We start from the raw sequence: 27,889 nt of genomic DNA, 5'->3' as shown, positions 1-27,889 counted from the left end.
TCGTCCAGCATAATCTGTATTCCACATTGAGACAAGGCATTTTGGAAGTCAGTCTTTTCTTATGGTCTCAATTTTGTAGTTTATGCCAATCAATGGCCAATGAGGAAGGTTTAGTTTGTTGCTCTCCAGTCGAAATGCTACAGATGGGAATTGATAAAGGAATACTTCAACCAAAAACACAGCTTTCAAGAGGTAAACAGAAATCCACCACTGATCATTATCTGCAGATTGTATGGCACATCATCTAAGAGACTGTGTGTTTTTGAAATGTGTGGCAAAGAAACTTGGTTCTTTTCTGCCCTGATAACAAAGTGTGGAGCTGGATGAACACAGCAGGCCAAGCAGCATCTCAGGAGCACAAAAGCTGACGTTTCGGGCCTAGGCCCTTTTTTGCACCTTTTCCTTCCCTTCATGAAGGTGCAATGATACAGGGAGCATGAAACTTTAAGTAATCGTTAAAATAAAATTGAGGGAGTCCTGTGGCAGAGCTAGAGCGTCCACACCGCTGAGAGAGAAATCCTGTGTACAAGTCCCACTGCTCCAAAGGTGTGTCATAATATCTCTGAACAGGTTGGTTTTGTCTTAAAAACTTATCTGATATCTGAGTTTCCAAAGCCCTCTGGGGTGGAGAATTCCAAACAGTCTGAGACTTTTCTTCAATCATGGGATGCAGACATTGCTGGCTGGGCAGCATTTATTGCTTGCCCCTTGCCCCTGACAAGGTGATGGGGAGATGCCTTCCAGAGCCACTACAATGCACATGCTGTGGGTTCTCCCATAATGCCCTTGGGGACAGAATTCCAGATTTTGACCCAGCGACAGTGAAGGAACAGCGAGATACTTCCAAGAAGGATGGTGAGTCGTGTAGAGGGGAAGTTGCAGGTTGTGGTAATTCCATGTACGTCCTGCCCTTCTCCTTCTAGATGGTAGTGGTGGTGTGTTTCGAAGGAGGTGCCTAAGGATCTTTAGAGAATTTCTGCAGTGCATCTTGTAGATAGTACACAGTGCTGCTGAGTATCAGTGGTGGAGGGAGTGAATGCTTGTGAATGTGGTGCCAATCAAACAGGCTGCTTTGGCCTAAATGGTGTCAAGCTTCTTGAGTGTTATTGGGGCTGCACTTATCCAGGCAAGTGGGGAGCATTACATCACACTCCTGACTTGTGCCTTGTGGATGGGGGACAAGCTGTGGGGAGTCAGGTGGTGAGTTACTTGCCACAGTATTTCTAGCCTCTGACCTGCTCTTGTAACCACAATGTTTACGTGGCAAGTTCAGTTGAGTTTCTGGCCAGTGGTAACCCCAAGGAAGTTGACAGTGGGGGATTCTGTGAATTCTAGTGTTAATTCTCTAAATTAACACCATTGAATGTCACTGGGTGGTGACTAGATTGTCATTTGTTGGAAGTGATCACTGCCTGGCATTTGTGTGACACAAATGTTACTTTAAGTGGTAAAGATGTTTCTCTTCATCCGTCCACAGTGACTTGCCTATTGTTTGTGTTGCCTGGTTCTAGACATGCAGCTAAGGGAAATATCCTTTCTACTTCTACTCTGCCTAGCCCTTTAAAAGTTTTCTAGGTTTTTGCAAGTTGGCACCTCCAACAGTTTGCTCAATACCACTATCCCTAGTGATTGCAATTAACTCAAGCTCTTTCTACCCATCTATAAGCTGATTAACAGCAGCTTCTGGGTTGTTAACTGCTTCTCTAGGGTGAAGAGCATTGGAATACTTCCCAGTTGCCTGAATAGCACTATCTCAGCAAAATGACACCACCCGGGATAAAGCAGTTAGGTGGCCCTGCTACTGAATTCAATAGCCACCCCTACAGTGCCACCACTTGATACGATGGCACCTTATATTCTTTAGGGTACACTACCCTGACTCATCAAACTTGTCTCAGTCTGTGACCTCTATCTCTGAGTAAACCTAGTTCCTCCATTATGGGATCAATCCATCACTTTCATGATCCGTTCCACTTCATATTGCAGTTTGACTTGGCCACATCACTTCATCATTGCTGGGTCAGAATCCTGGAATTCCCTATCTAATAACACTTGACAGCATGAGAGAAAAGAGAGACTGCAGCAATTGAGGGGGTCTAGACATCACTGCAAGGCAACTAAAGATGAGCAATAAATGGGGCCTGGCCAGCGATGCCTGAATTCCAAACACAAATGTGCAAAAAACTTTACATTAAATACAAAGGATAGTGTAATGTAATTGAACAAGCAACAGCACATAATTTGGCAGGGAATCAAGCAGCCCGATTCCAGAGGCGTGCCATATCTGTCACAGGTATGTCCTTGCCCATTTTAAATCTTTAAACATTTTGTATGAAAAGTTGCTGAAAGAGTGAGCTGATACTGTTGCAGCAAGAGCATTGTCTATCCGGCTGAACAGACAAATCAAATATATATCTCCTTAGCTAATGAGACTGAAGGATTGATGAAAGTAAAAGGTTTAGAATGGATAAAGAAATGCAAGTTAGAATGTGTAGATAATTGGTGAGGGAAGATTGAGTCAACTGAACAAATGAACCAGGAAGTGCTACACCTGCCCCCACACCTCCTCCCTCACCCCCATCCCAGGCCCCAAGATGACTTTCCACATTAAGCAGATGTTCACCTGCACATCTGCCAATGTAGTATACAAAGAAACAAAGAAACCTACAGCGCAGGAACAGGCCCTTCGGCCCTCCAAGCCTGCGCCGATCAAGATCCTCTGTCTAACTTGTCATCTATTTTCTAAAGGTCTGTGTCCGTTTGCTCCTTGCCCATCCATGTACCTGTCCAAATATATCTTAAAAGACGCTAACGTGTCTGCGTCTACCGCCTCCGCTGGCAACGCGTTCCAGGCGCCCACCACCCTCTGTGTAAAGAGCTTTCCACGCATATCTCCCTTAAACTTTCCTCCTCTGACTTTGAACTCATGACTCCTAGTAATTGAGTCCCCCACTCTGGGAAAAAGCTTTTTGCTATCCACCCTGTCTATACCCCTCATGGTTTTATAGACCTCAATCAGGTCCCCCCTCAATCTCCGTCTTTCTAATGAAAATAATCCTAATCTATTCAACCTCTCTTCATAGCTAGAACCCTCCATACCAGGCAACATCCTGGTAAACCACCTCTGCACCCACTCCAAAGCATCCACATCCTTTTGGTAATATGGCGACCAGAACTGTACGCAGTACTCCAAATGTGGCCGAACCAAAGTCCTATACAACTGCAACATGACCTGCCAACTCTTGTACTCAATACCCCGCCCAATGAAGGAAAGCATGCCATATGCCTTCTTGACCACCCTGTTGACCTGCGTTGTCACCTTCAGGGAACAATGGACCTGAACACCCAGATCTCTCTGTTCATCAATTTACCCGAGGACTTTTCCATTTACTGTATAGTTCGCCCTTGAACTTGATCTTCCAAAATGCATCACCTCGCATTTGTCTGGATTGAACTCCATCTGCCATTTATCTGCCCAACTCTCCAGTCTATCTATATTCTGCTGTAATTTCTGACAGTCCCCTTCACTCTCAGCTACTCCACCGATCTTAGTGTCATCAGCAAACTTGCTGATCAGACCACCTACACCTTCCTCCAAATCATTTACATATATCACAAAGAACAGCGGTCCCAGCACAGATCCCTGTGGAACACCACTGGTTACAGATCTCCAATTTGAGAAACTCCCTTCTACTACTACCCTCTGTCTCCTGTTGCCCAGCCAGTTTTTTTATCCATCTAGCTAGCACACCCTGGACCCCATGTGACTTCACTTTCTCCATCAGCCTGCCATGGGGAACCTTATCAAACGCCTTACTGAAGTCCATGTACATGACATCTACAGCCTTTCCCTCATCAACTTTGTCACGTCCTCAAAGATTCTATTAAGTTGGTAAGACATGACCTTCCCTGCACAAAACTATGTTGCCTATCACTGATAAGCCCATTTTCTTCCAAATGGGAATAGATACTATCCCTCAGTATCTTCTCCAGTAGCTTCCCTACCACTGACAGCAGGCTCACCGTTCGATAGTTACCTGGATTATCCTTGCTGCCCTTTTTAAACAATGGGACAACATTAGCAAGTCTCCAGTCCTCTGGGACCTCACCCGCGTCTAAGGACACTGTATCCATTGTACCCGGTGTGGCTTCCTCAACATTGGGGAAACCAAGCAGAGGCTTGGAGACCGCTTTGCAGAACACCTCCGCTCGGTTCGCAATAAACAACTGCACGTCCCAGTCGCAAACCGTTTCAACTCCCTCTCCCATTCCTCAGACGACATGTCCATCATGGGCCTCCTGCAGTGCCACAATGATGCCACCCGAAGGTTGCAGGAACAGCAACTCATGTTCCGCTTGGGAACCCTGCAGCCCAATGGTATCAATGTGGACTTCACAAGCTTCATAATCTCCCCTTCCCCCACTGCATCCCAAAAACAGCCCAGTTCTTCCCCTCCCCCCACCGCATCACAAAACCAGCCCAGCTCGTCCCCTCCACCCACTGCATCCCAAAAGGAGCCCAGCCTGTCTCCGCTTCCCTAACCTGTTCTTCCTCTCACCCATCCCTTCCTCCCACCTCAAGCCACACCTCCATTTCCTACCTACTACCTCATCCCGCCTCCTTGACCTGTCCGTCTTCCCTGGACTGACCTATCCCCTCCCTACCTCCCCGCCTATACTCTCCTCTCCATCTATCTTCTTTTCTCTCCATCTTCGGTCCGCCTCCCCCCCCTCCCTATTTATTCCAGAACCCTCACCCCATCCCCCTCTGATGAAGGGTCTAGGCCCGAAACGTCAGCTTTTGTGCCCCTGAGATGCTGCTTGGCCTGCTGTGTTCATCCAGCTTCACACTTTGTTATCTTAAATGAATGATGATTTATTGTCACTGGTCCTCTACAATGAGCAACACAGGAAAATTACAGTAAAAGCTTCAACAGCGTCCCAATCAGGCACCATTTTGAATAGGTTAAGAATTTTAAAAAAATAAAAAAAGGAACAAAAACTGAGCCTGTATTCCACTGGAGTTTAGAGGAACCACAGGGGATTGTAATGAAACATATTAAATTTCTACAGGGCTGGATAGACTGGATAAAGGGATGACGACTCCCCTGGCCAAGGGGTCAGGGTGTCACCATACAGGATAGGCCACTTCACGCTTAGATGTGGAAATGTTTCTCCACTCAGAGGGTGGTAAATCTGTTAAATTCTCTACCACAGAAGGCTAAATCACTGAATATTTTTAAGGTTTCTAGCGGTTAAATGTGTCAAAGGGTGTGGAGAGCCTCCAGGAACATTGTACGGAGATAAAATATCAGCTATGTTCAGATTGAGTTGCACAGCAAACACAATGGGCTGAATGTTCTACTCCTGCTCCTATTTTCTACATTTCTATGAATTTTATGTTAAATCAGGTACAGAAAGTACAACAAAAGGAAAAGTAGAGTGCGTAAAAAAAAGGCAGAAATGAAAAATACAAAATATAAAAATCTGGATTTTTAAAATTCCGGCAATTTAATTCGGAATGAATGAATGAATGAAACTCCACCTTTGTGGTAGCCAATTCTCAAGGCCACAGAGATGAATTGTAAATAATTAACATTTATCACATAGTTCAAAGGGTACTTAAGACTGGAATGAAGAAGACTTGACTTTTAGTGGTGAGTATAATTTGTATTTAACACGCAAATGCAACAATGGCATGACATCCAATGCATTTCAATAATGAGGCAGGCAGTGAAATGTTTTCACAGAACTAATTGCAAGGCATAATGCTAAATGCAATTTCAGATATTTGTGTTCAACCTCATTTCTGCCCTTCCTATAAACTCACTGCACCATTTATGTACATGTAAAATGGTGTGCACCATTGGCCTCATTGTTATTTTTATCACCAATTGTGGCTCACATCTCACTAGTGACATTAATAAACCGGAAACAAAAGACACTGCAGACAAATAGTTACACCCCTTTAGAAATAATGAATGAGGAGTTGGTGTGTAATTAACATTCATTAATACTGAACTGAAAGTAATTATTGTTTATCTAACAGTCAAGGACAGAAGATTCTTGATGAGAAGCCAAATTGTCTATTAATCCCTGATAGCTAAAGCTTTTCGATGAACAGCACATATGCCAGATGATTTGTAAGTTAGTAATTATCTAACACAGGAATGAAATGTGAAAACCCTAGGCTTTTACAATTATTAGCTCATTTTTAAATGAGGGAACAGAAATCAAGTGTGAGAGAACCCAAGTTATGCTCTCTGTATATTTCAGACTGGCTCGAATTTGCAAGGAACACAGAGTGAAAAGGATTCCTGTTCTGACGATGGGTCACTGGGCCTGAAACATTAACTCTGACTTCTCTGTACTGATTCTACCAGACTTGCTGAGCTTTTCCAGCAATTTCTGTTTATGTACTATAAAGGGGGAATGCTGCGATTTCCAAAGGAAGCAGGACCATCTCTTTGAACCAAACGGTTCCTTGATTTCTTCCAAAGTCAGTGTCCTTACAATGAATCATGAGCAATGTATCTACGAATGTTACCATATTTGCCATATTTCTGAGTGAAGAGAAGCTCAGTAATCTTTTCAGGTCAACAGCATGACGTTTGCACTTCTGATGGGTGGTCTTCCTGACATTGAGGAAGACGATTTTAATCATGTTCAAGGTTATTCATTTCCTTCTTGCGCTGATGTTTCAAAATTCAGACGGAATAATATGGGCAGAAACGTAAAAAGGGTTACAACTCAAATACAAGCACACAGTAGAATCATACAATTCCCTGCAGTGCAGATAAAGGCCATTCAGCCCATTGATTCTACACTACCCTCTGAACAGCATGCCACCCAGACCTACCCAATCCCCAAAACCCAGCATTTCCTATGGCCAATCCATCTGGATTGCACACCCTTGGACGCTACGGGGCCAACTGTCCTGCACATCTTTGGACTGTGGGAGGAAATCAGAGCACGCAGAGGAAATTCGCACAGGCACAGGGAAAACGTACAAACTCCACACAGACAGTTGCCCAAGGATCCCTGGCATTGTCAGGCAGCAGTGCTAACCACTGATCTCACACCCCACCTCAGAATGTTTGAAGTATTTAAAGTACGAATAGCTAAGCAACATAAAAGGAGCAAAACTGTAATGGCACCACTTCAGTCAGTTAAAACAGGGAATGGGCCAGATCAGCAATGCATTAATAACACAGGCCAACAGCACATGGAGGAAAATGATAAACCTGATCAACTAATCAATTAACAGTATGAGGTGGGGGCATGCATAGGAGGAGAAACATCAGCTCACACATTGCCGACCACAGTGAGTACACTGCTAATTGTCATAAGTGCAAAAACAATGTATTATTGAAGGTCCAGGCATGTTCCAGCACACTCTCAGGGGGCCATTACTGTAATGAACAAGCCACAGATTTAATTTTACAAGTTGCTCAAACCCATTTGGTTCTTACTAAATGGACCTAAGACTTCTCCAATGTCAGCCTCCTGGGTACACAGCTATTGCTCACAGTTGCAAACTGTTTGCCAGTCAAACACAACAACTGCCTTATGAATAACTCTAAAAATGTCGCACAGGCTGCTGCTCTTCACTTTCAAATTCATTGCCACAGTTACTTTCCTGTTGAGGAGACACACAGAATCTGTTTAAGCCAGCTGTATTTTTAAAGTAATCCTCATGTAATCTGTGGGAGGAACAGATGCTGTTTTTTTAAATTCATTCACAGGATGTGGGTGTTGCTGGCTAGGCCGGCAATCATTGCCTGTTTCTAATTGACCAGAGGGCAGTGGAGAATCAATAATGTTGCTTTGGGTCTGGAGTCACATGGAGGCCAGACCAGGTAAGGATGGCAGTTTCTTTCCCTGAGGGTCATTAGTGATGGGTTTTTCAGATAATTGACAATGATTTCACAGTCATCATTAGACATTTAATTCCAGACTTTTATTGAATTTAAATTCCACCATCTGCCATGATGGGATTCAGACCCAGGCCCCCTAGAACATATATTGAGTCTCTGGATTACAAACAGGCTATCACCTCCCTTCCATGTAGACTTCCCTCAAGTTAGAGATGATATTTGAGGAGTGGTAGTGGGGATACGGGAGGCGTAGTGATGGGGATACTGATATGGGAGAAGCAGTTGAGAAGTGGGAGGGGCAGTGGGGGGATTATGGGAGGAGCAGTAGGAATATGCAAGTAATGGCAGACACTATGGGAAGAGTGGAGTCTGTCAGATTTTACAGCTGAGTGAGAAATTTAAGCTCCCACTGAAATTTTAGTTTTCACACATAAAGCCCTTTATTACTTAAGTCACTGTGGAGTTGTCCACAGAAGTCAGGCCACAATATGGGTAGGGTAGGTACAACAGCATCTCCGCAGCACAATTACAACCTATATGCAGAACACTGGTGGCACCCAAGACAGTAACATCTCAAGCAGGTCCAGTTCATAGTGATGTTGATTTGGAAACATATTTAAAATAGTTTACATTCAACAATAAATGATGGACAGATTTCGGGATAAGCGCAAGTGCCATTTTGCTCCTTAAATTAGATCATAAGATGATAAGATGATAAGATATAGAAGCAGAAGTAGTCCAATCAGCCCATTGAGATAGCTTCTCCATCAAATAAGATCATGTGATCTTAAAATCCTCAACTCCACTTTCCAGACTTCTCCCAATAACCCCCAATTCCTTTACTGATTAGACATCTGTCTATAACCAGATAACTAGAAGAAATGGCAGAGCTTAGCACTATTCAAATTAGTGGTAATGAACATAGAGGCATTAGATATATAATACATAGCATATTGAATGAGATTTCATTACCATTTTGATCTTTAATTTAATAAAAAAAGACAGTTGAAGTTGTCAAGAGCAACAGATTCTGGTGCAGAAAGCTGACTTGGCAAAGCTTTTCAATTCATTTCAGACCCCAGGGGAGGCTTTATATCCACTTTGTACTCACTAACACTAAGTTAATACGTTTTCAAAATTTGAGGTTTAGCAGCACTAAGAGAACAGGGAATCGCTCTGAGTAACTTAATAATCACACCAGATTCCTGTAAGGCCAAGTCCAAGGAGCAGATACCATCTCTGTTTAAAATTTTGCCGTGTTACTCTAAATTAGGGAAAACTGAATCAAACCAAACTTCATATGCCACGATAAGAATTTATATATTTCAAGTGTACGGTATTTACACAGAACTGGCATGCCTGATTGCTAATTTCCCAGGAATGGTGCACATTTTACAGTAGGGTGAATAACTGTGCTGCAAGTCCTGAAGTTATAAAGTAAAGGCATAACATGTGAACTTAAAAGCATGTGGTGCTGTGGAGAGGTGAAAATACAGGCTAACAGCGAAAGTGCAAATGCAGAGAACCAAGGAGAGGTGAAGGAACAGAGCACTGTCTAACAGCTCACCACATCTCACTGTTTACAGTCACCCTGTAATATGCAACATATTCAATTAATTGCACAATTTACTTTGGAAAGAGCTCGGTTCTTGACAAAATTAAAAATGGAATAAAATGAGATGTCCACTAAGTTTTGAAGGTAACATTTCATTTTAGGATTACTCAAAGTATCCAGGCACAAAATATCATACTCAATTCCTTTGGGACATTTCTTTCTATTTCTGCTAATACTCTATAATAAATTGCAGAGCTGAAATAGTCAGGGGTTCGAGACTAGAGGACATGCTAAATCTGAGTATGTGAAGGAGTTAACAAAAGCAGACACAGTCATTAATCAGCTACATTGGGTGGTCATGTCTTTTCCAGCCGTGTCCTTTAATTTAGTTTCCAAGCGCGCTGCAAGATTTCAACAGCTCCTCACAGTAGCGTTATCAGTAATGAAGCAGAAACATCTGAAACATTGACAGGAGGAAGTGAATCTTCACGTTGGAATAGGCTGCTTTGGAAAGGCATATGTCAAATGAGACTCTTCTTTATCTGTCAAGGTTAAGGGGGCAGGTTGGCACTTTTTGCAGGAAGTACAGTTGAAACACCTACCTTTTTTCAGATGTTTCTTCTTAGTCTTTCTGCAGATACTAGATATCCCTGGCACTGGCTTTATTTCACTCTTGTTGACAGGTGGTGGATGAAGTATCGGTTTGGGAGCCCGGGTCAGACATACTGGAAGGCCAGCTGCACACATTAGAATCCCAGTCATACCTGTGTGGATTGTAAATGCAGATCAGCTTTAGAATTTAAAACAGCCACATCGTAAATCATAAATAACGCCATCTTCTGAAACCGTTTTAATGATGAAAACAGTTATATTGCACAGATATTACAATCTAGAATTTCCTGATGAGTTCTGCTGACCTATCACTCTGAAGGTAATTATTTTACCACATTGATTTTGGTCTGACACTCCACTCGTGCTCAATTGTCTTCAGTCCTGTCTTCAGATCCTACAATTAAAATCTATTGCTAATGTTGAAGATAAACCCCAGACTGTCGTATGATTTTTATCTTTTGCGGATAAATGGGTTCTGCTTAATCTGTCTTTCAGTCAGACATATTGAAAGAATGTTGATGCAATGTGTGACAACTGATTCAAGTAGCTAGGGCAGTGATCCTATCCCTTCCCCACTAGAACACCCAATTTAAAGCTAGAAAATTGTTGTTAGCTGTCACGGAGAGGGAGTTGGAGGGATGCAAGGTGAGAGAGCAGGGGCCTATAAGAAGGAGAGCATGTTATAACTCAGTCAGAGGCCCAAAGCAAAGAATCCGGCCTCGGAGCTTGCAATTCCAAAACTTTCAGCTGGCAACCAACCCCTGTTTTGGGAAACCCCGATCTGAAATAGCCAAGTAACCCCATCCCTGAACTAACATGTGGTTGCCGTTTCCCCACTGACTCAATGTCTTAAAAGGCGTTTGCTATGTGATACTCGGTTGTAAAGAAGGAGGAACCTCATTTGCTCCTCAATCTGTGTTGAGTTATTTGACCTCAGCTAAGGATGTGACAATGGCAGAAATTGTTTCAGGCCAGGCTGGGTAAAAAGAAAATCAGCCAGAATTCCTGCTGTTAGCTAATAACTAGTGACTCTTTCAGAAAACGTGCACTTCCGGATGACAAATGATGTCCCCTGCACTGCACTAAGCAGCTTGCAACAATTGTAAGGACTGCAAAACGTTTGAGCAAAGTGACCACAAAACTGTGGTTCAAGGAGTCATTGAAGCACAGAGAGTAAAGAGGAAGACTGAGGCTGCCTGAGGGGAGGAGTTAGGAAATGAGCAATAGATGACTAACGTAAGAGGAGAGATTGAAGCATGAGAGAAAACTAGCAATTCTAAACATAAACAGTGAAACCTTCTACAGGTCCATAAAGTGACATGAAAAGCATTGCAAGAGTAGTTAAAACCAACAGACATAAAAGGAACAAAAGATTTCAATTTCTAGAGAGGAAAACTAAGAGGACTAAAAGTTGACAAGTTCCCTTGACCTGATGACCTGCATCCTTGGGCCTTTAAAGGAAATGCCTACAGAGAAACTGTGTGTATTGGATGTCAGCTTCCAAAATTATCTGGATTCTAGAAAGGCTCAGCAGTTTGGAAAATATAATACCACTATTCAGAAAAGATGAAGACAGAAAGCAAGAAGCCATAGATGATGGGTCTACCATCTGAAATTGGGGAAATATTAATGTACATTAGTAAAGATTTTAAAAAATCCTATCACAATCAAGCAAAGTCATTGTGATTTTATGAAAGGCAAGTAGTGTCTTAAAATATTGATGTCAGTTATTGCTGATTTCACAAGCAGGGTGGATAAAGGGGAATCAGCAGACATAATGAATGTTTTTGAAAATCCAAATGCATTAAGGTAGTACATAAAAAGTTAAGATACGAGCTCATGATATTGGAGGTGATATGCACGTTGGGGCTTGGATAGAGGATTGGTTGACTGATAGGAGATATTGAACCATGGTAAAAAGAGTAATTTTCGGGTATCTAGTAGCTAGTGAAGTGTGACACAGATCAGTATTCGGGCCTCATAATGTATGCTCTATACTAATTACTTAGATGGAAAGGAAAAACTGTATTGTAACCAAATTTGCCGATGACTCAGAGAAGTAGAAAAGCAAGTTGTGCAAAGGATATAAACAGCCTGCAATGGGATATAGAAAAATTGAGCGAGTTGGTGAAAAAATGGCAAATGGAGTTGAATATGGAAAATTGAGGTAAGGGAGCAAGAGTGGAAAAGCAGGGTCTTTTTTAAATGGGGAAAGATTGCAGAATGCTACGACACAAAGGGGTCCAACAATCTGAGTACATGAATCATAAAATATTAGTATATAGGCGTAGTAAGTAATTAGGAAGGCAATGGAATGTTGGTCCTTATTGCAAGCAAGACAGTATAAAATTAAGAAGTCTTGCTATAACAATACAGGGTATTGATGCAGGAGCACTTACACAGTGCTCCTTACTTAAAGAGAGATAGACTTACATTAGAAAAACTGCAGGCAAAATTCAACAGGCTGAAACCTAAAAAGGTTGTTTAATGAGGAATGGTTGAGTCAATTGGGCTTTTTGAGTTTAGAAGAAATGGGTGATGATCTTACTGAAACAATCTTAGGGGGTGTGATGGGGCACTCACAGAGAAGGTGTTTCCTCTCATCGAGGAATCTAGATTTAGGGGACTCAATCTACAATGGAGAAAAGGAGGAATTTCTTCTCTGAGTGATGTTAATCTTTGGAGTTCATTTTCACAGAAAGCAACAAAGGGTAAGTCATTCAATTTATTCAAGGCAGAGTTCATGACATTTTTTGTTCAATAAGGGGATCAAGGATTATGGGCACAAACAAGAAAGTGGAGTTAAGGCCACAATCAATTAGCTCAGCCATTTTGAGTAGCTCGAAAATATCGATGGGCTGAAAGTTCTACTCTTGCTTTGACTCCTTATGATCTTTACACTTTATGATCTCACTGAAGTGCAAATGTCTGAACAGAATTTCTAGAACTGAAAATCTTTAGCTTTTGTTTCCTAGTTATATATATCAAAATGATTACAAAAGATTAAGGGACCAGAGTGATAGAATGTACTAAATTGTAGTCCAATGGCTCTACACTTGGCTGAAATTTCTGTGATTATATGCAAAGCAGTCCATTAGAATACAATAAGTGGTTGCAGCTAACCTACAGAGTGCCTGCAGTCACTTACTATGGCCAAGCATTCTGCAGTTAGGTTATCTTAACTGAAGGCAGGAATGACATCTTAACGTTCTCAGCTTTACTCAACACAAGGTGAATGTGATGCAAAAAGCGACACACCAAAAAAAAATTCTATTCTAATTCATTGAAAAGGAATTTGAGATGTTGATGCTCTTGTTTTACACCAATCCAGAGATTAGAAAGTGATGCAAATGACAGTTACAAGATTGGGATCTACAAGTAAATCTCTCCATTAACAGTAGGAGATTCAGTACAGTAAAAGGACTGAACAGTGTGTGCATAAAATTCAGATTGCTACCTTTATCACCTCCTTGGATATTAAGGTCAGACATTACAATGAATGAGTTTTACAGTTCTTTAACACTCTCCTGCTCAGCATGAAAGCAGTGTTTTGCTGCATACCTGCAAGTGCTGGGTGGACAGGACCAGATCCATTTAGGTTTTTCACTGGGAGAGCAGGAACGCTGGAAGAAATCAAAAGGAAAGTGTTAGGGTTTTTAATAGAGATCACAATTCCACAGACTATACCAAGATACTTCTGTACACACTGCATCCCAAAGATAATACAATTGCTACTGTGCATTGGACACTTGCTACTTCAAAATTACCTGGTGTTTCAAAGTTTAAGTGTTTGAAGCTCTACCATTCTGATTGGTTTAATGCTGCATAATAAAGTTTAATGGTAGCAGTCAGGCTTAATTAAGTGCCCATCAAATGACATTTCTAGCAAATAAATATAAACTTGTTGCTCCCATTAATATGTCTCAGCTGATGGAAAGTTATGTGCTGTTATTTGAGTCTGATGAGCAGACTTATCAAGTTCAGAGGGCTACGAGAAGAGTTTGAAACTGTGGCTTATTTGTAACAATGAGCTAAATTATGAACAAGGAGAACAGGTCAATGAAAAGTCACACCTGCAGACTTCAGATTTCCTGCTTTCCCTTAGATCACCATGACAACATAACCCATTCACGTATACACTACCTGCCAGAGTGCTTGAGGAACATTAGTTCCTACCAAGAAATCCAACAGTTATTAAAGGTATCGTCAAAAAGCAAACGGTTACAATTTGTAAAAGTAACTTGCAGTTAGGTAGTGCACCACTTCAAATCAGTGCCATTGAAATCTGACCATAAATGACTGTTATTAGACAAAAACAGCAACCTTCTAGAGAAATGCTTTCAGAGATTGGTGTATCTAAATGATACGCAGGGAAAGATCTCGAAGTGCAGGATTTTCCCGTGAAGTTTGAACCCAGTAATCCCCAGCTGGAATAAATGGAAAATTCCAATTGACTTCTAATCGGGCTTAAGTTTTCATAAAAAGGCTTAACTGGCCACTCACGATCCCCTGGAGGGGGTGTCAGGGGTTGAAGATAGGAAATCTGACATACAGGCAAGCAGCACAAAATTCTGGTCCTTCCTCCAAGAGGGTCTAAAAATCCAGCACTGTCTTTCCATTCACATCTTGTAGACATGTTCACTGTTAAGGTTACAGGAAAAACTCAAATATGAAAGACATTGAAAGATCCCTACGAATAAAGAGAACAGCCAAATTGCAAGCTCAATACACAACTAAAAGAGCAATTATACAACAAAGATGTCTTGGCTTTTCTAATATAAATCAAAACAAATTTTTTGGGCTGCTTACTGGACACACACTAAGATTTACAGTGAAGCTGTTAATCCGTTGTAGTTTTAAATGGGTGCTTTCAGCTATTGAGTATAAATGCAAACGTCTCAAAACCTTAGGAACAATAGTTCAACTTGCATTGTCCAACATGGACTTTCCTCAGATGGCATTACTTAGCAACCAGGGACATGGCTTCTTATACCAAACCTTGTCTCTCACTGTGCTGTTGTTCATTGCCTGGTAATAACTGGTATGCTACTGATCACAAGTTATTGTGTTTTGTTATTTGGTGATGCAATTTGGAAGTAAATTTTTAAAAACTCAAAAAAATTAACGAATGCTTCACTGTGTTTAAGTCCAGTTGACTTCAAATGTTAGTCTCTGAATGCTAATACAATAAATACCTGAGTCAGTAGAGAGATCTGAAACAAAGAGAGCCTCAAGTAAGTTACAAGACTCCTCATCACAGTGAGTAAACATTGAATAAATGATGCATTTATAGGGTCTCGAATTTTTCCCTCCAGCTTGCCAGCTTGAATTAGATAACAACGTTTTATGAGAGTGTCTTTCTGCAGTCCCTTTCAGGAGCACATGGTGATGACATTTTCTTGAACACAGATTGCTTAGCGGAAATTGCCTTCATTGCAGCCTGGATTACAAAATGGCCTCAAAGACACTAGGCCTTCTGTTTGCTACCAGCCTAACACTGTGTTAGGTGTTGCCCCAGCTATATCTCTTTCTGTACACAATAGGACAGAAGGTGGTATACTTCCAATCAATAATGACGGATGCCTAGAGCAAACCTTTGCACCTGAAAAGCAAGCATATCACGACTAAATTTCTAGATTATAGTCAAGGAGGCCTCATTTAAAGAACATCAGATCTGTGTAAAAGCACTGTTAACCTGAACTTTGCATTACAAAACAGTTTTTAACTGTCATTTACAAATGTAGCAAAACACAAACAGGCAGTCATCATGAAAATCTCATTTGGGAAATCTCAAGTTTCATGAGGGAAATACACATCGAGAGCCATTCATCACAGCTGCCACACTCATGCCACAGATGTGGGCATCAGTGATTAGGCTAGCATTTACTGCCCGACCCTAACGGCCTTGGAGAAGGTAGTTTTGAGCAATCTTCTTGCACTGCTGCAGTCCTCAGATGTTAGAACACACTCAGTGATGTGAGGGAGGCAGTTCCAGGACTTTGACCCTGCAACAGTAGAAGAACAGTGATATAATTCCAAGTCAGGATGGTGTGTCTCTTAGAATAGAATTTGCAGGCGATGGTCTTGTCCATGCACCTGCTGTCCTTGTCCTGTGTGAGAGAGGCCATGGGTCTGGACTGAGCTGTTAGAGGGCCTTCAACAGTTATTATAGTGCACTTTGTCGATCGTGCACACTACTGCTACTGCTTGTTGGTGATGAAAGAGCAGAACATTGAATGTGATGTATATGGTGCCAATCAAGCTGTCCGCTTTGTCCTGGTCAAGCTTCTTGAATATTTTTGGAGCTGCACTCATCCAGGCAAGCTGACAGTATCCCATCATATTCCTGACTTGCCTCAGGGGTGAGTTACTCACTTCAGAATTCCCAGCCTCTGACTTGCTCTCACGGCATTTATATAACCGGTCCTGTTCAGTTTCCGGTCAATGGTAACTTCCAGAGATGTTGATGGTGAGGGGTGATTAAGTGATGATAATGCCACAGAGGGGTGATGGTTAGATTCTCTCATGTTACTGATGGCCATTGCCTGGTATTGGTGCGGCATGAATGTGACTAAATTTCCAAGTAGATTCCATTTTGCGTGTTTATCTTTTTTGCACACAGTGGTGCTATGAGCAGTCATAAAGTTGTCAACTCATTTGTGTTCATCAAGGCGTACGTGGTGCTTTCATTGAAAATGTTTATTGAAAAGCTGAGGAATGTTCCAGATATTCCAAATTTTTGTTTTAATGGGGAGTGTTGATCTGCTGTGTTTCCTGTTGTTTTTGTGTGGATTACATTGCTGAATGAAGTACTAAGTGGATGAGCTAGAGCACTTTACAAAATGATTATTTTTATCTACAGGGTAAGGAAATCCTGATCCACACATAATCCTGATTCATTCAGAACATCTCTTAGCAAAGGATTTACTAACGCTTAATCCACCAGCCTGACAGACTCAGGCAACATAGCCTTTTTTTAAGGATGGGAAAAACACTGCTCAGCAATCAAGATCTATTGCTCCCCTGTCTGACTCCACTTTGGAGGTTTTCACTGTAACCAAGCCACAGCAGGTTGTTCATATTTGTTCACAACAAAGATCAATAATCTTTCCTGGCGGTGAGCCATCTCAAAGTCTATTTAATCAGGTTCAAACGCTGCTTATTAAATGCCCACATTTCTGATGCAGCTTGAAGCAATGCCGCTTTCGACCATTAGACCATCTCCAAATGCCTGCTGCACATTTTAGACTGTCCCAACAGTGACTGCCACAGAGGGCACTTACCCAGTAAGCAAAGAAATCTTCATTTCCCCTAACGCAGGAATCAGGAACTCTGTGGCAACTTCCCCTTTAACACTGAGTATCAAATGTGGATGCAGAGATGAACAGAGTTTCCTGATTTTTTTTATAAACTAGCTTAATCCTATTCAACCCTGCAACATCAATGACATCACTTGTGCGTAATGTGTCACCTGCTAGGATTAACAGGGAATCAGCAACCTGTCCTTGCAGGCACGTAGACACATATTGAGCTGGGAGCCAGGCAAATTGTCAGCAGCACCAGCCATTGGTGAGGGCTTTCCACCACTTCATGAGATTCCCATCAATCTAATAAGAACCAAGCTTCTCTGTTGAAGGAGATCTAACAAATGCTAATTTGATTGGGTAACATGGTAGTTGGGTAATATCGTGTTTTTTATGACAGAAAATATATTTTAAGAAATATGAAATTGCAAGAATTGCAACACCTCCCCATCCAGTTGCTCCCTTAACATTAATCAGGCTCCTAAACACACACACGATGGACCATGTGTACAACCCACAGTTTAGTATACTGGACTTTCTGTCCATTGTAAGGTCTCAAACATAGCTTAGCTGAATGATATACCAAGTACCTCCATTCTACCCTAATGCTTCATGCAGTTCTCCACTTTCATTTTACTGTTTTCTTAGTTCTTAACTATCTTCTGTTCTTAGCCTCATACAGTGTTCCAAAAAGAATTGATAGATGAGACTGCTGGTTTTCATGTCATGTTTCAAGTTTCATTCTGGTTAGAATTGTGGCAGCTGTGATGGTGTGGAGAAAATGAAAGGTCATGATGCTTAGAAAGGTAAAAACACTTCAAACCCGTTATTTAATATGGAAATTCCTCTTTAAGGGTTTGAGTTAAACCACCTAACCTCTGTTTTCCAAATCTGCATCTTGGCCATTTGAAATAGATCAGCACACTTCTAAGTGAGAAAGAGACAATGAAGATGACTTCCAATACATTGTATTCACATATTTTGAAAACCACCTGTTCAGACATGGTATTTAGCACCTCTGGAGCAGGACTTGGGCTTCCTGGCTCAGAGATAGGGACATTACCAATGTTCCACAGGAACCCCTGCCTTGGATTCAGAAGAAACTCCAGTCCATTGACTGCAGCTGGAGCCTTCATTTGGGGTAAGGGTGTCTGAATTGTTTATGCAAATTTAGAAGACATATTTATTTATGGAGTCAAGAGTTTAGAAATAAGATGAGTTCATTTTGTATATTTATAGGCATTCACACCACTTGTGAACACTGTTCCATTTAATACTATTTATTTAAATATCAGGTTGAAGCAAATTTGATGATGTTGTGAGACTAATGATTTGTCCATTCTTTCAAAGAAGCATTTTAGATGAGAAGCGGTAATGTCAGTCCAGGTTTTACGGTCATATGCTTTAGCAGGTTGACTGAATTGTTTGCACAATGAACAATAAATGTAAGTCTACAATATTGAAAGATGCCTTTTGACTCTTGACCCTGCACACGTGCAAATCATTTGAACAATATTTGTGCGTCCTTTGTCTTCATCTTTCTATTCAATCTCACTGAAATAACTGAAACAACTGAAACAGTTTCTGAACCAACAACCAACAATCCTAAAAATGCATTCCATATCCTCACCATTCTCTGCACAATGGTGTTTCGCCCCTCTCCGTTCAAAACTTGCAGCATTTAGCTCGTATCTTCAAACTCTCATTCTTAACAACTCAGCAATGGAAAAATATTTGCTTTTCCATTCTTATCCTTTCATTTTTCGTTGTTCTAATAGAAAAATGCATTTTTTGCAAATGTTTTTCCTCATACTGAATCTGTGTGGCACCCTAATTGAAGGTGAAAGATCAATAAAACATTGTGATTCCTATTGCACCAAGTGTTTTTAAGACTGGCCTTACTGCAAACTTGTAATAGGGTCTGAGCCTTTGAGTTTACCATGTATGTTTGATGCTGAAACGCAGTACATCAATGCTACCCCCCAGGATAATGACTACCCTGATCAGATTGTTGCTGGCCATACATCGCAAAAACTCACAGGCAGGTCCAAGGCCATCTACTGTGGTCCTGAAAAGTGCCCATACACCTCAGATTATCCTGGAAGTAGAAGGTGGCTCACGAAACAGCTGAAACTAGCTGTTTAATGCTGCTACTAAGTAGTACCAACAAGAGTGGTGTACACAACTAAAAGGATGTTTCTGTCAAGTCAAAAAAGACACATTCTGCCTTTCACACAAATGAGCAGTGAGGTAAGTGAAAGTTAAAGCTGTTGTGACGCTCAGTCTGTAGTCCGCATATTCCAAAGACTTGAATCAAACAGCGCATCTCTTTAGTGGTTTACAAAAGGCAAGGCAATGACTGTATCAACGATCATGTTTGCAGAACTCAAGGTTCAGTGTCCAACATTAGATGTGATTTAGCGATTGGGGAATATTTCCTAAATAACTAAGCTTTTACTTATTCTTTTTGTGGAATGAGGGCGTCGCTGGCTGACCAGCTGCAGTCCACCTGCTGTGTTGACCCACAATGCCATTACAGAGGGAATTCCAGGATTTTGACCCAGTGACGGTGAAGGAATGCTGATATATTTCCAAGTGAGGACAGCGAGTGGATGGGAGGGGAACTTGAAGTACTGGGCCAATTCTTAGTGCAACCTAGGAATGCCAATCAGGCTTGCAATGTGGCTTACTTGTGCAAACTGGAAGCTACATACAGTAATATAAAGACCAGTTCTTTGCAGATAGAAAACAACTTGTACACCCCCTGTGCCTGATTCAACTCAATAAAACATGTGACAGCCATTCTCAAGTTCACTTCTCAGGGTAATGCATTCATGAGAGTTAATCTGCCTGGCTTAAATTTAAACTTGGCAGTTCACTATCAATCGTCATCTAATGAGGCCATTGTCAATGTCACTGCCTCTATCACTCAAGAGGCTACTTGGCAACTAACCAACACTATCTTCTCATACAGAATAAATTATGTTTTCCCTTTATTTTTCCCTTTACAGTAGTATTTCTTGGGAACTGTCCTGATGAATCCATGACAAAAAGATTGTGTCATTTGCCAGCAATACTTACATTAAAGGTGCTATACAAATGCACATTGATGTAGTTGATGCAGCAGTGTAATTCAACACCTTCTCCTGAATAGAACAAAGGATTGGAACAATGTACTGTTGAATGATGGAACATGGTTCCACACCTACAGATTAAATGCTACTCCATATGATACATTCCCAACCTCAGTGGGGGTACATAACAGAGGTCAGGTTCAATCCCACAACAGTGGAAGGGAACTTTCTGATCCAGTTACTCCGGATGAAGTTCATTTACTTCTCAGTGACCAGTTTCAGATGGATCCTTAACTGTACTTTCCCTACCCTTTTTTTGTGGAACAGCACACAGAATGCAACATAATGAAACAAACAGGAGGAAGAAAAATATACTTGCATGAAGAACAACCAAAAGATTTATCAAACTTACAGCCACAATCAGGACATATATGCACACAAGTGCAATTCCAACAAAATTCTTTTCAGTTTCATAGAAAAGAAACAAAGAAAATCCAAAGGAAAAGAAGACTGTAGCTGTCCTCTGAGAATTATGGAATAAATGTATCAAACATGGAGTGTGAAAATAAGAGGTCTTTTGTGGCTGTTACAGTAGTTAGTTTAGCAGCTTATCAAAAATGAAACTGGAGTGGAGGCCTTCCCATAAAAATGCAATCACATGTTGTTAGCGATCTGACCTGCAGATCTACTTAGGCTGTTCTCCTACTTCTTACGTTTTTAGTACACACACTGTCCTCTCGTTTTAGTTAATGCCATCATCCGGTAATCCATGCATTTTTGATATCTGAAATGAGTAAAACCTACACAACAAGCTTGGTGCTCCCAAAAGGAATGCAACCAACCAACATAATGTGGGTGAGAGTTAGAGGAGTAAGGGATGACGCTGAGCAAACAAAATGGGGTCCTGCTTGAAAAGGATATAACTTCATTTTAAACACATAGCATTGTCAGTAATATTTCTGATGATATTTAAAAAGCCTACACTTTTAACTGACTAGAAAATATTGTGAAGGCTTTTTAGGCAATTGCAGCATTCAATTCGAAAACAACCAGGTCTGATCGACAGAAATTAGATAACAGGATAACCCTGTTATGGTTAAGGTACGAACTGTGATCAAAATATCAGGTGAAATGCCTTCTCTTTAAATAAGGGATGGGATCATTCATGTTCACTTTAACAAGAAACATGGTTTATTGACTCAACCAGAAAGGCACTATCCCTGACAATGTAGCAATCCCTCAGCACTGCAGTGAATTGCAAACCCAGGTTATATGGCTAAATGGTGACTGATGTCAGAGACCTTTGCCTTGAAAGGAACAGTACCTTCAAGTGAATCCAACTGACATAAAACAGAATGGACAGTTTATTTTCTTCTCTGAAATTGGATTGCTGTACATATCATTGAACAATTTCATTTTTCATCTCACCGGTTATTGAAAAAGATACCTCTCAGTTTTCCACCAGTCTCTGTTGATAATATAATTCAATTATAACATTTGTACTATCAGCTGTGGTTCACTTGGTAGCATTCTTATCTGAGTCAGCAGTCGGTTCAAATAACACTCTCGAACCTGAACACAAGAATCAGGCGGATACTCCAGTCAGGGTGCAATGTTACTGGAGCACACCAATCAAAAGCAGAGGAAGTTTATCATCGTGACACCTTGAACATTAAATTTCATTGGCACCTCAAATTTGGCACTACACCTTCTATTCCAGGTCCATACTGCAGTGCTGCCCTGTCAAAGGTATCAATGTTTGGATAAAGTGTTAATTTAAGGCCAATTTGCCCTTTGGGTGGATTTAGAAAATCCTGTGGCACCCCTTTGAAGAGTGGGTGGGACAATATAGCAAGCATTGCAAAAACAGATTACCTGTTCATACTGCATTGCTATGGCAGCACTATTATTGGGATCTTGTAATGTGTCAAGTGATGCATTTCCTACATTAGAACAATGACTCCAATTCATTGGCCATAAACTGTTTGGGATTTAAAAAGCCCTTTTTAATGCAAGTCCAGCTTCCTTTCATACTATACTGGCCTGCCTCAATATTTCTCTGTAGCTAGGATTTCAGTTGAAGTCTGAAAATAAACATTAATGATGTGTGAATGAGATTACATTTTAAATTAACAAGGAGCTGATTGACCTTCAGTTGTTTTCTAACTATAAAGACTTAGCTTCCTGGATTATGCTGCAGTTAATGTGAAGTTGAAGAATATCAGACTACCTCCTAAAAAATGGTCTCACATACTATCACTACATTCGGATAACTCTAAATCCAAGCTAACGACTCAGCACAGCAAAAACAAAACATACACCATGGTTCAAAACTTAGAATTTTATTTCATTAAATACAAGAAACAAGAGCTATGCAACTTGTATAACATGTAGAAAGCTACAGTCAATGTCCTCTAAATTGTCAAGAATAACGTAACAGCTGTTATTTGTCCCAAGCACGACAGAAAACAATACCCAGGGAACAAGACTGGTTATTTCCAAAATTATGACAAAATACTTCAGATCAGTATTAAATCTGTTCTTACAAAACATTCTATCAAACTGACCCTTTGTCAAATGAAAAGCTCACAAAACCCTTTAGCTCTGTGAGGTCAGCTGGAGTTGGTTCTTGCTTCATGCTATTGTGGGTGACAGAGGCATAGCAATGTTGAAAACAGGCCCATAAGCACACACGTTCTGCAGTTATTGTTGAGAATTGTTTATACTTGATATCCTGAGGTCTACCCGACCTAAAGTGTCAAATTCAGAAAGCAATCTAGACACTGGAACAGCTGCAAACTCTTGGCTTGTTCAAACCAATATTGTTGACCAGAAAAGTACAAAGCTGCCTTTGTACAATTTTGTTTGCAGGTATGCTTTGACCTATTTAAGACTACAAGTCTAACTTTTTTAAAATTTGATAAACAATTCAATAACCTTACTGTTAAATGTGGCTAATCACTTAGTGACATACTGCAGGCAACAGTACTTGTTCTAATCCATCTTTATATTACAACACTAAATTTCACCAAACCATTGTTTGTACAGTAGAAAGGTTACTATAATGATGGATTGAATGGCTTTCTTAGACCAAGGATTCTTTAACAGAGCTGCTTGCAGGTGAAGTCATGTCACATAAAGAGATGTATTAGCTATTGATTAATGATTAATTGAATGTAGATTCTGTTTCAGAACTGGCATGTGGAAAAGGTTGCAAATTCATCTGGTTGCATATAAACATGGCTCAGTCTACAATCTGTTGGAGACTACTACAGCTCTTTTAAGATGCATGAACCAGGATGAACCAAATAGCCTCCCTCATCTGCATGATCTTGTGAGAAGATGTAATGAAAGATTCATGGTTGAATCTGACCTCTTAGCTTGAATTAGTGGCTTGAGGTTGAACTAACGTGATGAGTAACACTGAGTGCTGCAGTGTCCACTGTATCTATTTACAACTGTGCAAGCTGAGATTGCTGAGCTATGTGGGGGTAGGAGAAAGATGAACACATGTGTTATACAACAGCTGACAGTGCTTACTACCTCAGACATGACATTCAGTGATGTGGTGACACAAGCTTTAGTTAAATATTACTGAAAAAAATTAGGAGACAGTTTGTAAAAGTCAATGCCAAATACGGCACACAAAATAGACATTCTGACACATGATGGACGACCTTTATCTGAGTATTGCAACTGTAACTGTATACTGGACGTCACACACAAACAGATTTGATAAATGGTGTCTTCCTTGATGTTCTTAAGACTTATAAGGGGCAGCTTGTGAGCTATTGCTCCGTTTTCAGTTGCATTATAAATCTAATAAACAGCAGCAATGTATAGGAGATACAGATAAATCTGAGGATAGAAGAATAACACATAATCCAGCAGCAGGAACATATTAGCCCCACATCCCCAAAATGCAAGTGAAGTTGCATGAAATGTACTTGTTTTCTTTGTCTGCGTAATTTCGCTGTATTCCCCTATTCACCTGTAAGCAGCGTTTACCTTGTAGCTCTTAGGCTAACTTACCTTTTAGAAAGCATACAATGTATAGCTAAATGGATATTTCCATAACTAATCTTTCCAGACAGGATGTGACATGGGAACTGAAATGATGTTTGCACGTGCCAATGAGCAGAACAAAACATGTTATTTGTCATTAATCTGAAGAGTCAACAAATTATTTGAAAATAATAACCCTGATTTTACAAAGGGTATTTTCATCTGTCTGCAATTTATAGCAAGAGTAAGTGGTTGGGATTCTGAATAAACAGTTGCAAAGTTTTCAGACATTCAACAACAAACAGGAAATGGCTTTCCTTCATCTTATTGCTCTACAAGTAGAGAAGGATTGTCTCTCTCTACAACAGCGTGACAAGGAAAAATTCATATGTTTCCATAAGATAGAATCACTGACTCCAATACCCTCATGGCTGACATCCCACATACTACCTCCTGGAACTTGAGCTCATCCAAATTTTGTGTCTTAACTAGCACCAATTCCTGCTCATCTGTTACCTCTTTGCTCACCGACCTCTAGTGGCTCCGATCATGCAATCTCTTCTTTTGAATATTCTGATTTTAATTTTAAATCCCTCCGAAGCCTCGCCCATCATTATCTCTGCAATCTCCGCCAGCTCTGAGAAATCTACACTCAACGGTTTCTAGCCTCGAGTATTGCTGATTTCAAATGCTCGACCATTACTCGGCTGCATCTTCAGTTGCCTGAGTCCTTGGCTCTGAAATTCCCTCCATACACATTTCTCCCTCGAGTTACTCCTTTAGGACATTCCTTAAAACTTGTGCTTGGACCAAGCTTTAGGTTGTCTGGTATAAGATCCCTTGACGTGGCTCGGTTGTTCACCTTTTATTTTAACAATGTTCTTGTGAAATTAGGTCATTTCATTATATTTAAAGTGTTATAGAAACGTAACCCTTCATTGTTGTGATACAGAACATCGTCTGTTGAAGCACACATTGGTTGCACAATCACACTGCAAATATAAATTCAAATGACCAGAGGGATTTTAAAATCGATAAAATCAGCTTTTGGAGAAAGACTTAAATTGTTCAGAGCCAGTGGCAGGCAGAACAAACTGAAATTATGCAAACATTATCAGAGTCTAGTGAACCAGGAGCTTTATTTAATGAAACTTGCTCAAAAGTATTGGATTTTAGTTTGATTTAATGTTGTTTATAATGTCATGGTCCGCTTGGTTTACTTCTAACTGAGGTTCAGGAAGAACTTACAGTTCTGTTCATAGATATAAAATGGGGATGGGAGCAAACAGATGCAGTTTAGTATCTGATTGTGCTTAGAATTAATCAGGAATCCAAAATAATTCAGTGGGAGCAATAGTTACAGAATTTCTGTTTTTTTTGTCAAAAAAGTCTTCTGTATAAAATATTAGTATCCCGCAAATCTCACGGCAAGCGAGTGTAGAATTCTAAAAATGAAGCTGAGACCAGTTTTGTTAAAGCACCTCCAGCCCTTGCACAACCGAATGTGCTGAGCTGTTATGGTTTTAAAGAACTTGTCTTTTCACATCAAATACTAGTACATGGAAGTTGAATAAACTTGTAGTTCCGAGTACAAATCAACAAGTTCTGTTTTGTCAGGTCCAATCATAGTGGCTCCTCTTACTGAGAAGAAAATTCTTCCATTGCCTATAGTGGAGCTTCAGGAAAGAATAAAAGGGGAACACTTTGTAGTGGCCAGTTTGGATGCATGCTTCTTATAAAAAGCGAGCTTTTACCATTTTCTCCTCCAACGGTTGTGGCATATTATGGGAGATTGTGTAAATGATCCCCTAATGGGAGTGATCATATCCACATACATTGTGAATGCATTGAGGATTGGAAAATACCAGGCAAACGAGACAGACCGAGCTTAATTCTTCCTCAGACTTTTAGTGAAAATCACATTGTTGCAGTTTGACCACATCAATAACACTTCTGAAGCAACCATCTCGTTTCTTCGTATTGTTTGCATTCAGCACTACAGAGCATCGGAGATGTGTTAAAACTGAGGAATCTAGTGCAGCACTGAGATCTATCATAGAAAGTCACACCAGTTCTAAAAGCTTTAAAAGATTTTTTAAAAACGAAGTAAATCAGCATGTAATGTTTGCAAATAACAGTGGACTGCCGACTGGAGTGATTTGCAAAGAAGTCTGAAGAAGATCTCTGAACCTGTGAATAAGTTGCACAAGAAGTGTACAGTGTGATTCTTTTTGAAAGTAGGGTCACAAGTACTTTTTCTTTTGATCAAATGTGAAAGAACAGCTTTAAAATTAGATCAAAACACAGTATTTCAAAAGGGATTCAGTCAGACAAAACACGTCATTCACTGAACTCAACTGTGCTCATAACAAACTGCATCACTGTAATGTTGTTGCTCATCGCTCTCCACAAAGTAGTCACCACAAGTTGTTTCCAACAAGCTTCTAATTACAGCTAGAAACCACATAATATGAACCTACACCTATGATGTTTTTGTGATACTGACTTGTGTTGCTACAAACTCAGATGGCCACAGACTACCTGCCCCTTTCACCAACGGTTCACGTTTCACAAAGCTGCACATTTTATAAACAACCCAATCCTTGACCAGTGTTTCAAAGTGTTCACATGCATCCGACATGGCTCATCTTCTTTCTTCTCAAGACTTTTCTTCAATCTGTGGTATTCTAGATATTGACAGGAAAACTGAGCAACAGTCCCATTGTAAAGTGAAGTCTTGTCAGAGAGAAAAAAAACTTCAAAGTGGTCTACTTACATGATGCTTTCCATGTGTCAATGAGTGGGCAGCCTGGTGCACAACTTGGTCACGGTAATAACTGAAACTGCACTTGTTCAAATTCAAATGACGTGCACTTCACTTGTGGTGTAAATGTTTCCTTAGCATAAAGACGTGGAAACATATGAAGCTGAACTTCCTCTAACTGACCAAGTGCTGGTTCAGCAATGGCATATCATGCCACTTCCTTGTTTTTTTTAAAAGAAGTTGTTGCATTATGCCAATAGCAACTATTTGTCGCTTTTTCTTCAGTGTCTAGGTACTTTCTTTGTGATGCACACTATGTTCATTTTTGCAAGTCATTACTTTGAATGATGTAGGATGACCGTTTGTGGGTTGTGTCATTTAAGGGGAAGTGAAAAACGGGAAGAAGTTTAATAGTGAGAACCAAACGCTGTGATTATTTGAAGTTTTTAAATTTCAGCTAGAGAACGTTGCAAATGTCAGACGCAGTCAAATTTCAATGCAACTTTTCTCATGCTTGACCACATTTTCTGTGGGGGAGGGAAGGCTAAGTTCAATGTACTGACACCCACGTTGGCTTGCTAACGTAAGGTTGATTAAAAGAAGCCTGGGGTGACTGGAAGGTGTGAGAGTGTATGAGAAAACGGATGTGAATTGGTCTCTGAGCTATTTACAAAATGCAAGAGGAGTGAATCCAATCA

The 27,889-nt window shown here is 40.5% G+C and overlaps 1 protein-coding gene across 2 annotated transcripts in view; it reads right to left on the bottom strand.

Moving 5' to 3' along the window:
• Positions 1–27,889, bottom strand: part of dtx1 (deltex 1, E3 ubiquitin ligase) — a 213,506-nt gene that overhangs the window by 23,497 nt on the left and 162,120 nt on the right. For both annotated transcript variants that reach the window (XM_048556030.2, XM_048556031.2), the window contains exons 3-4: positions 13,606–13,667; positions 10,035–10,196 (exon numbers count right to left, since the gene is read on the bottom strand). In XM_048556030.2, coding sequence (XP_048411987.1) covers positions 10,035–10,196; positions 13,606–13,667 — 224 coding nt within the window. The remainder of the gene's footprint in view (positions 1–10,034; positions 10,197–13,605; positions 13,668–27,889) is intronic.

The sequence above is a fragment of the Stegostoma tigrinum genome, chromosome 26 (genome assembly GCF_030684315.1).
Source record: "Stegostoma tigrinum isolate sSteTig4 chromosome 26, sSteTig4.hap1, whole genome shotgun sequence".
NCBI lineage: Eukaryota > Metazoa > Chordata > Chondrichthyes > Orectolobiformes > Stegostomatidae > Stegostoma > Stegostoma tigrinum.
The sequence above is the reverse complement of the archived record's forward strand: the minus strand, read 5'-3'. Positions and strand labels throughout refer to the sequence as shown.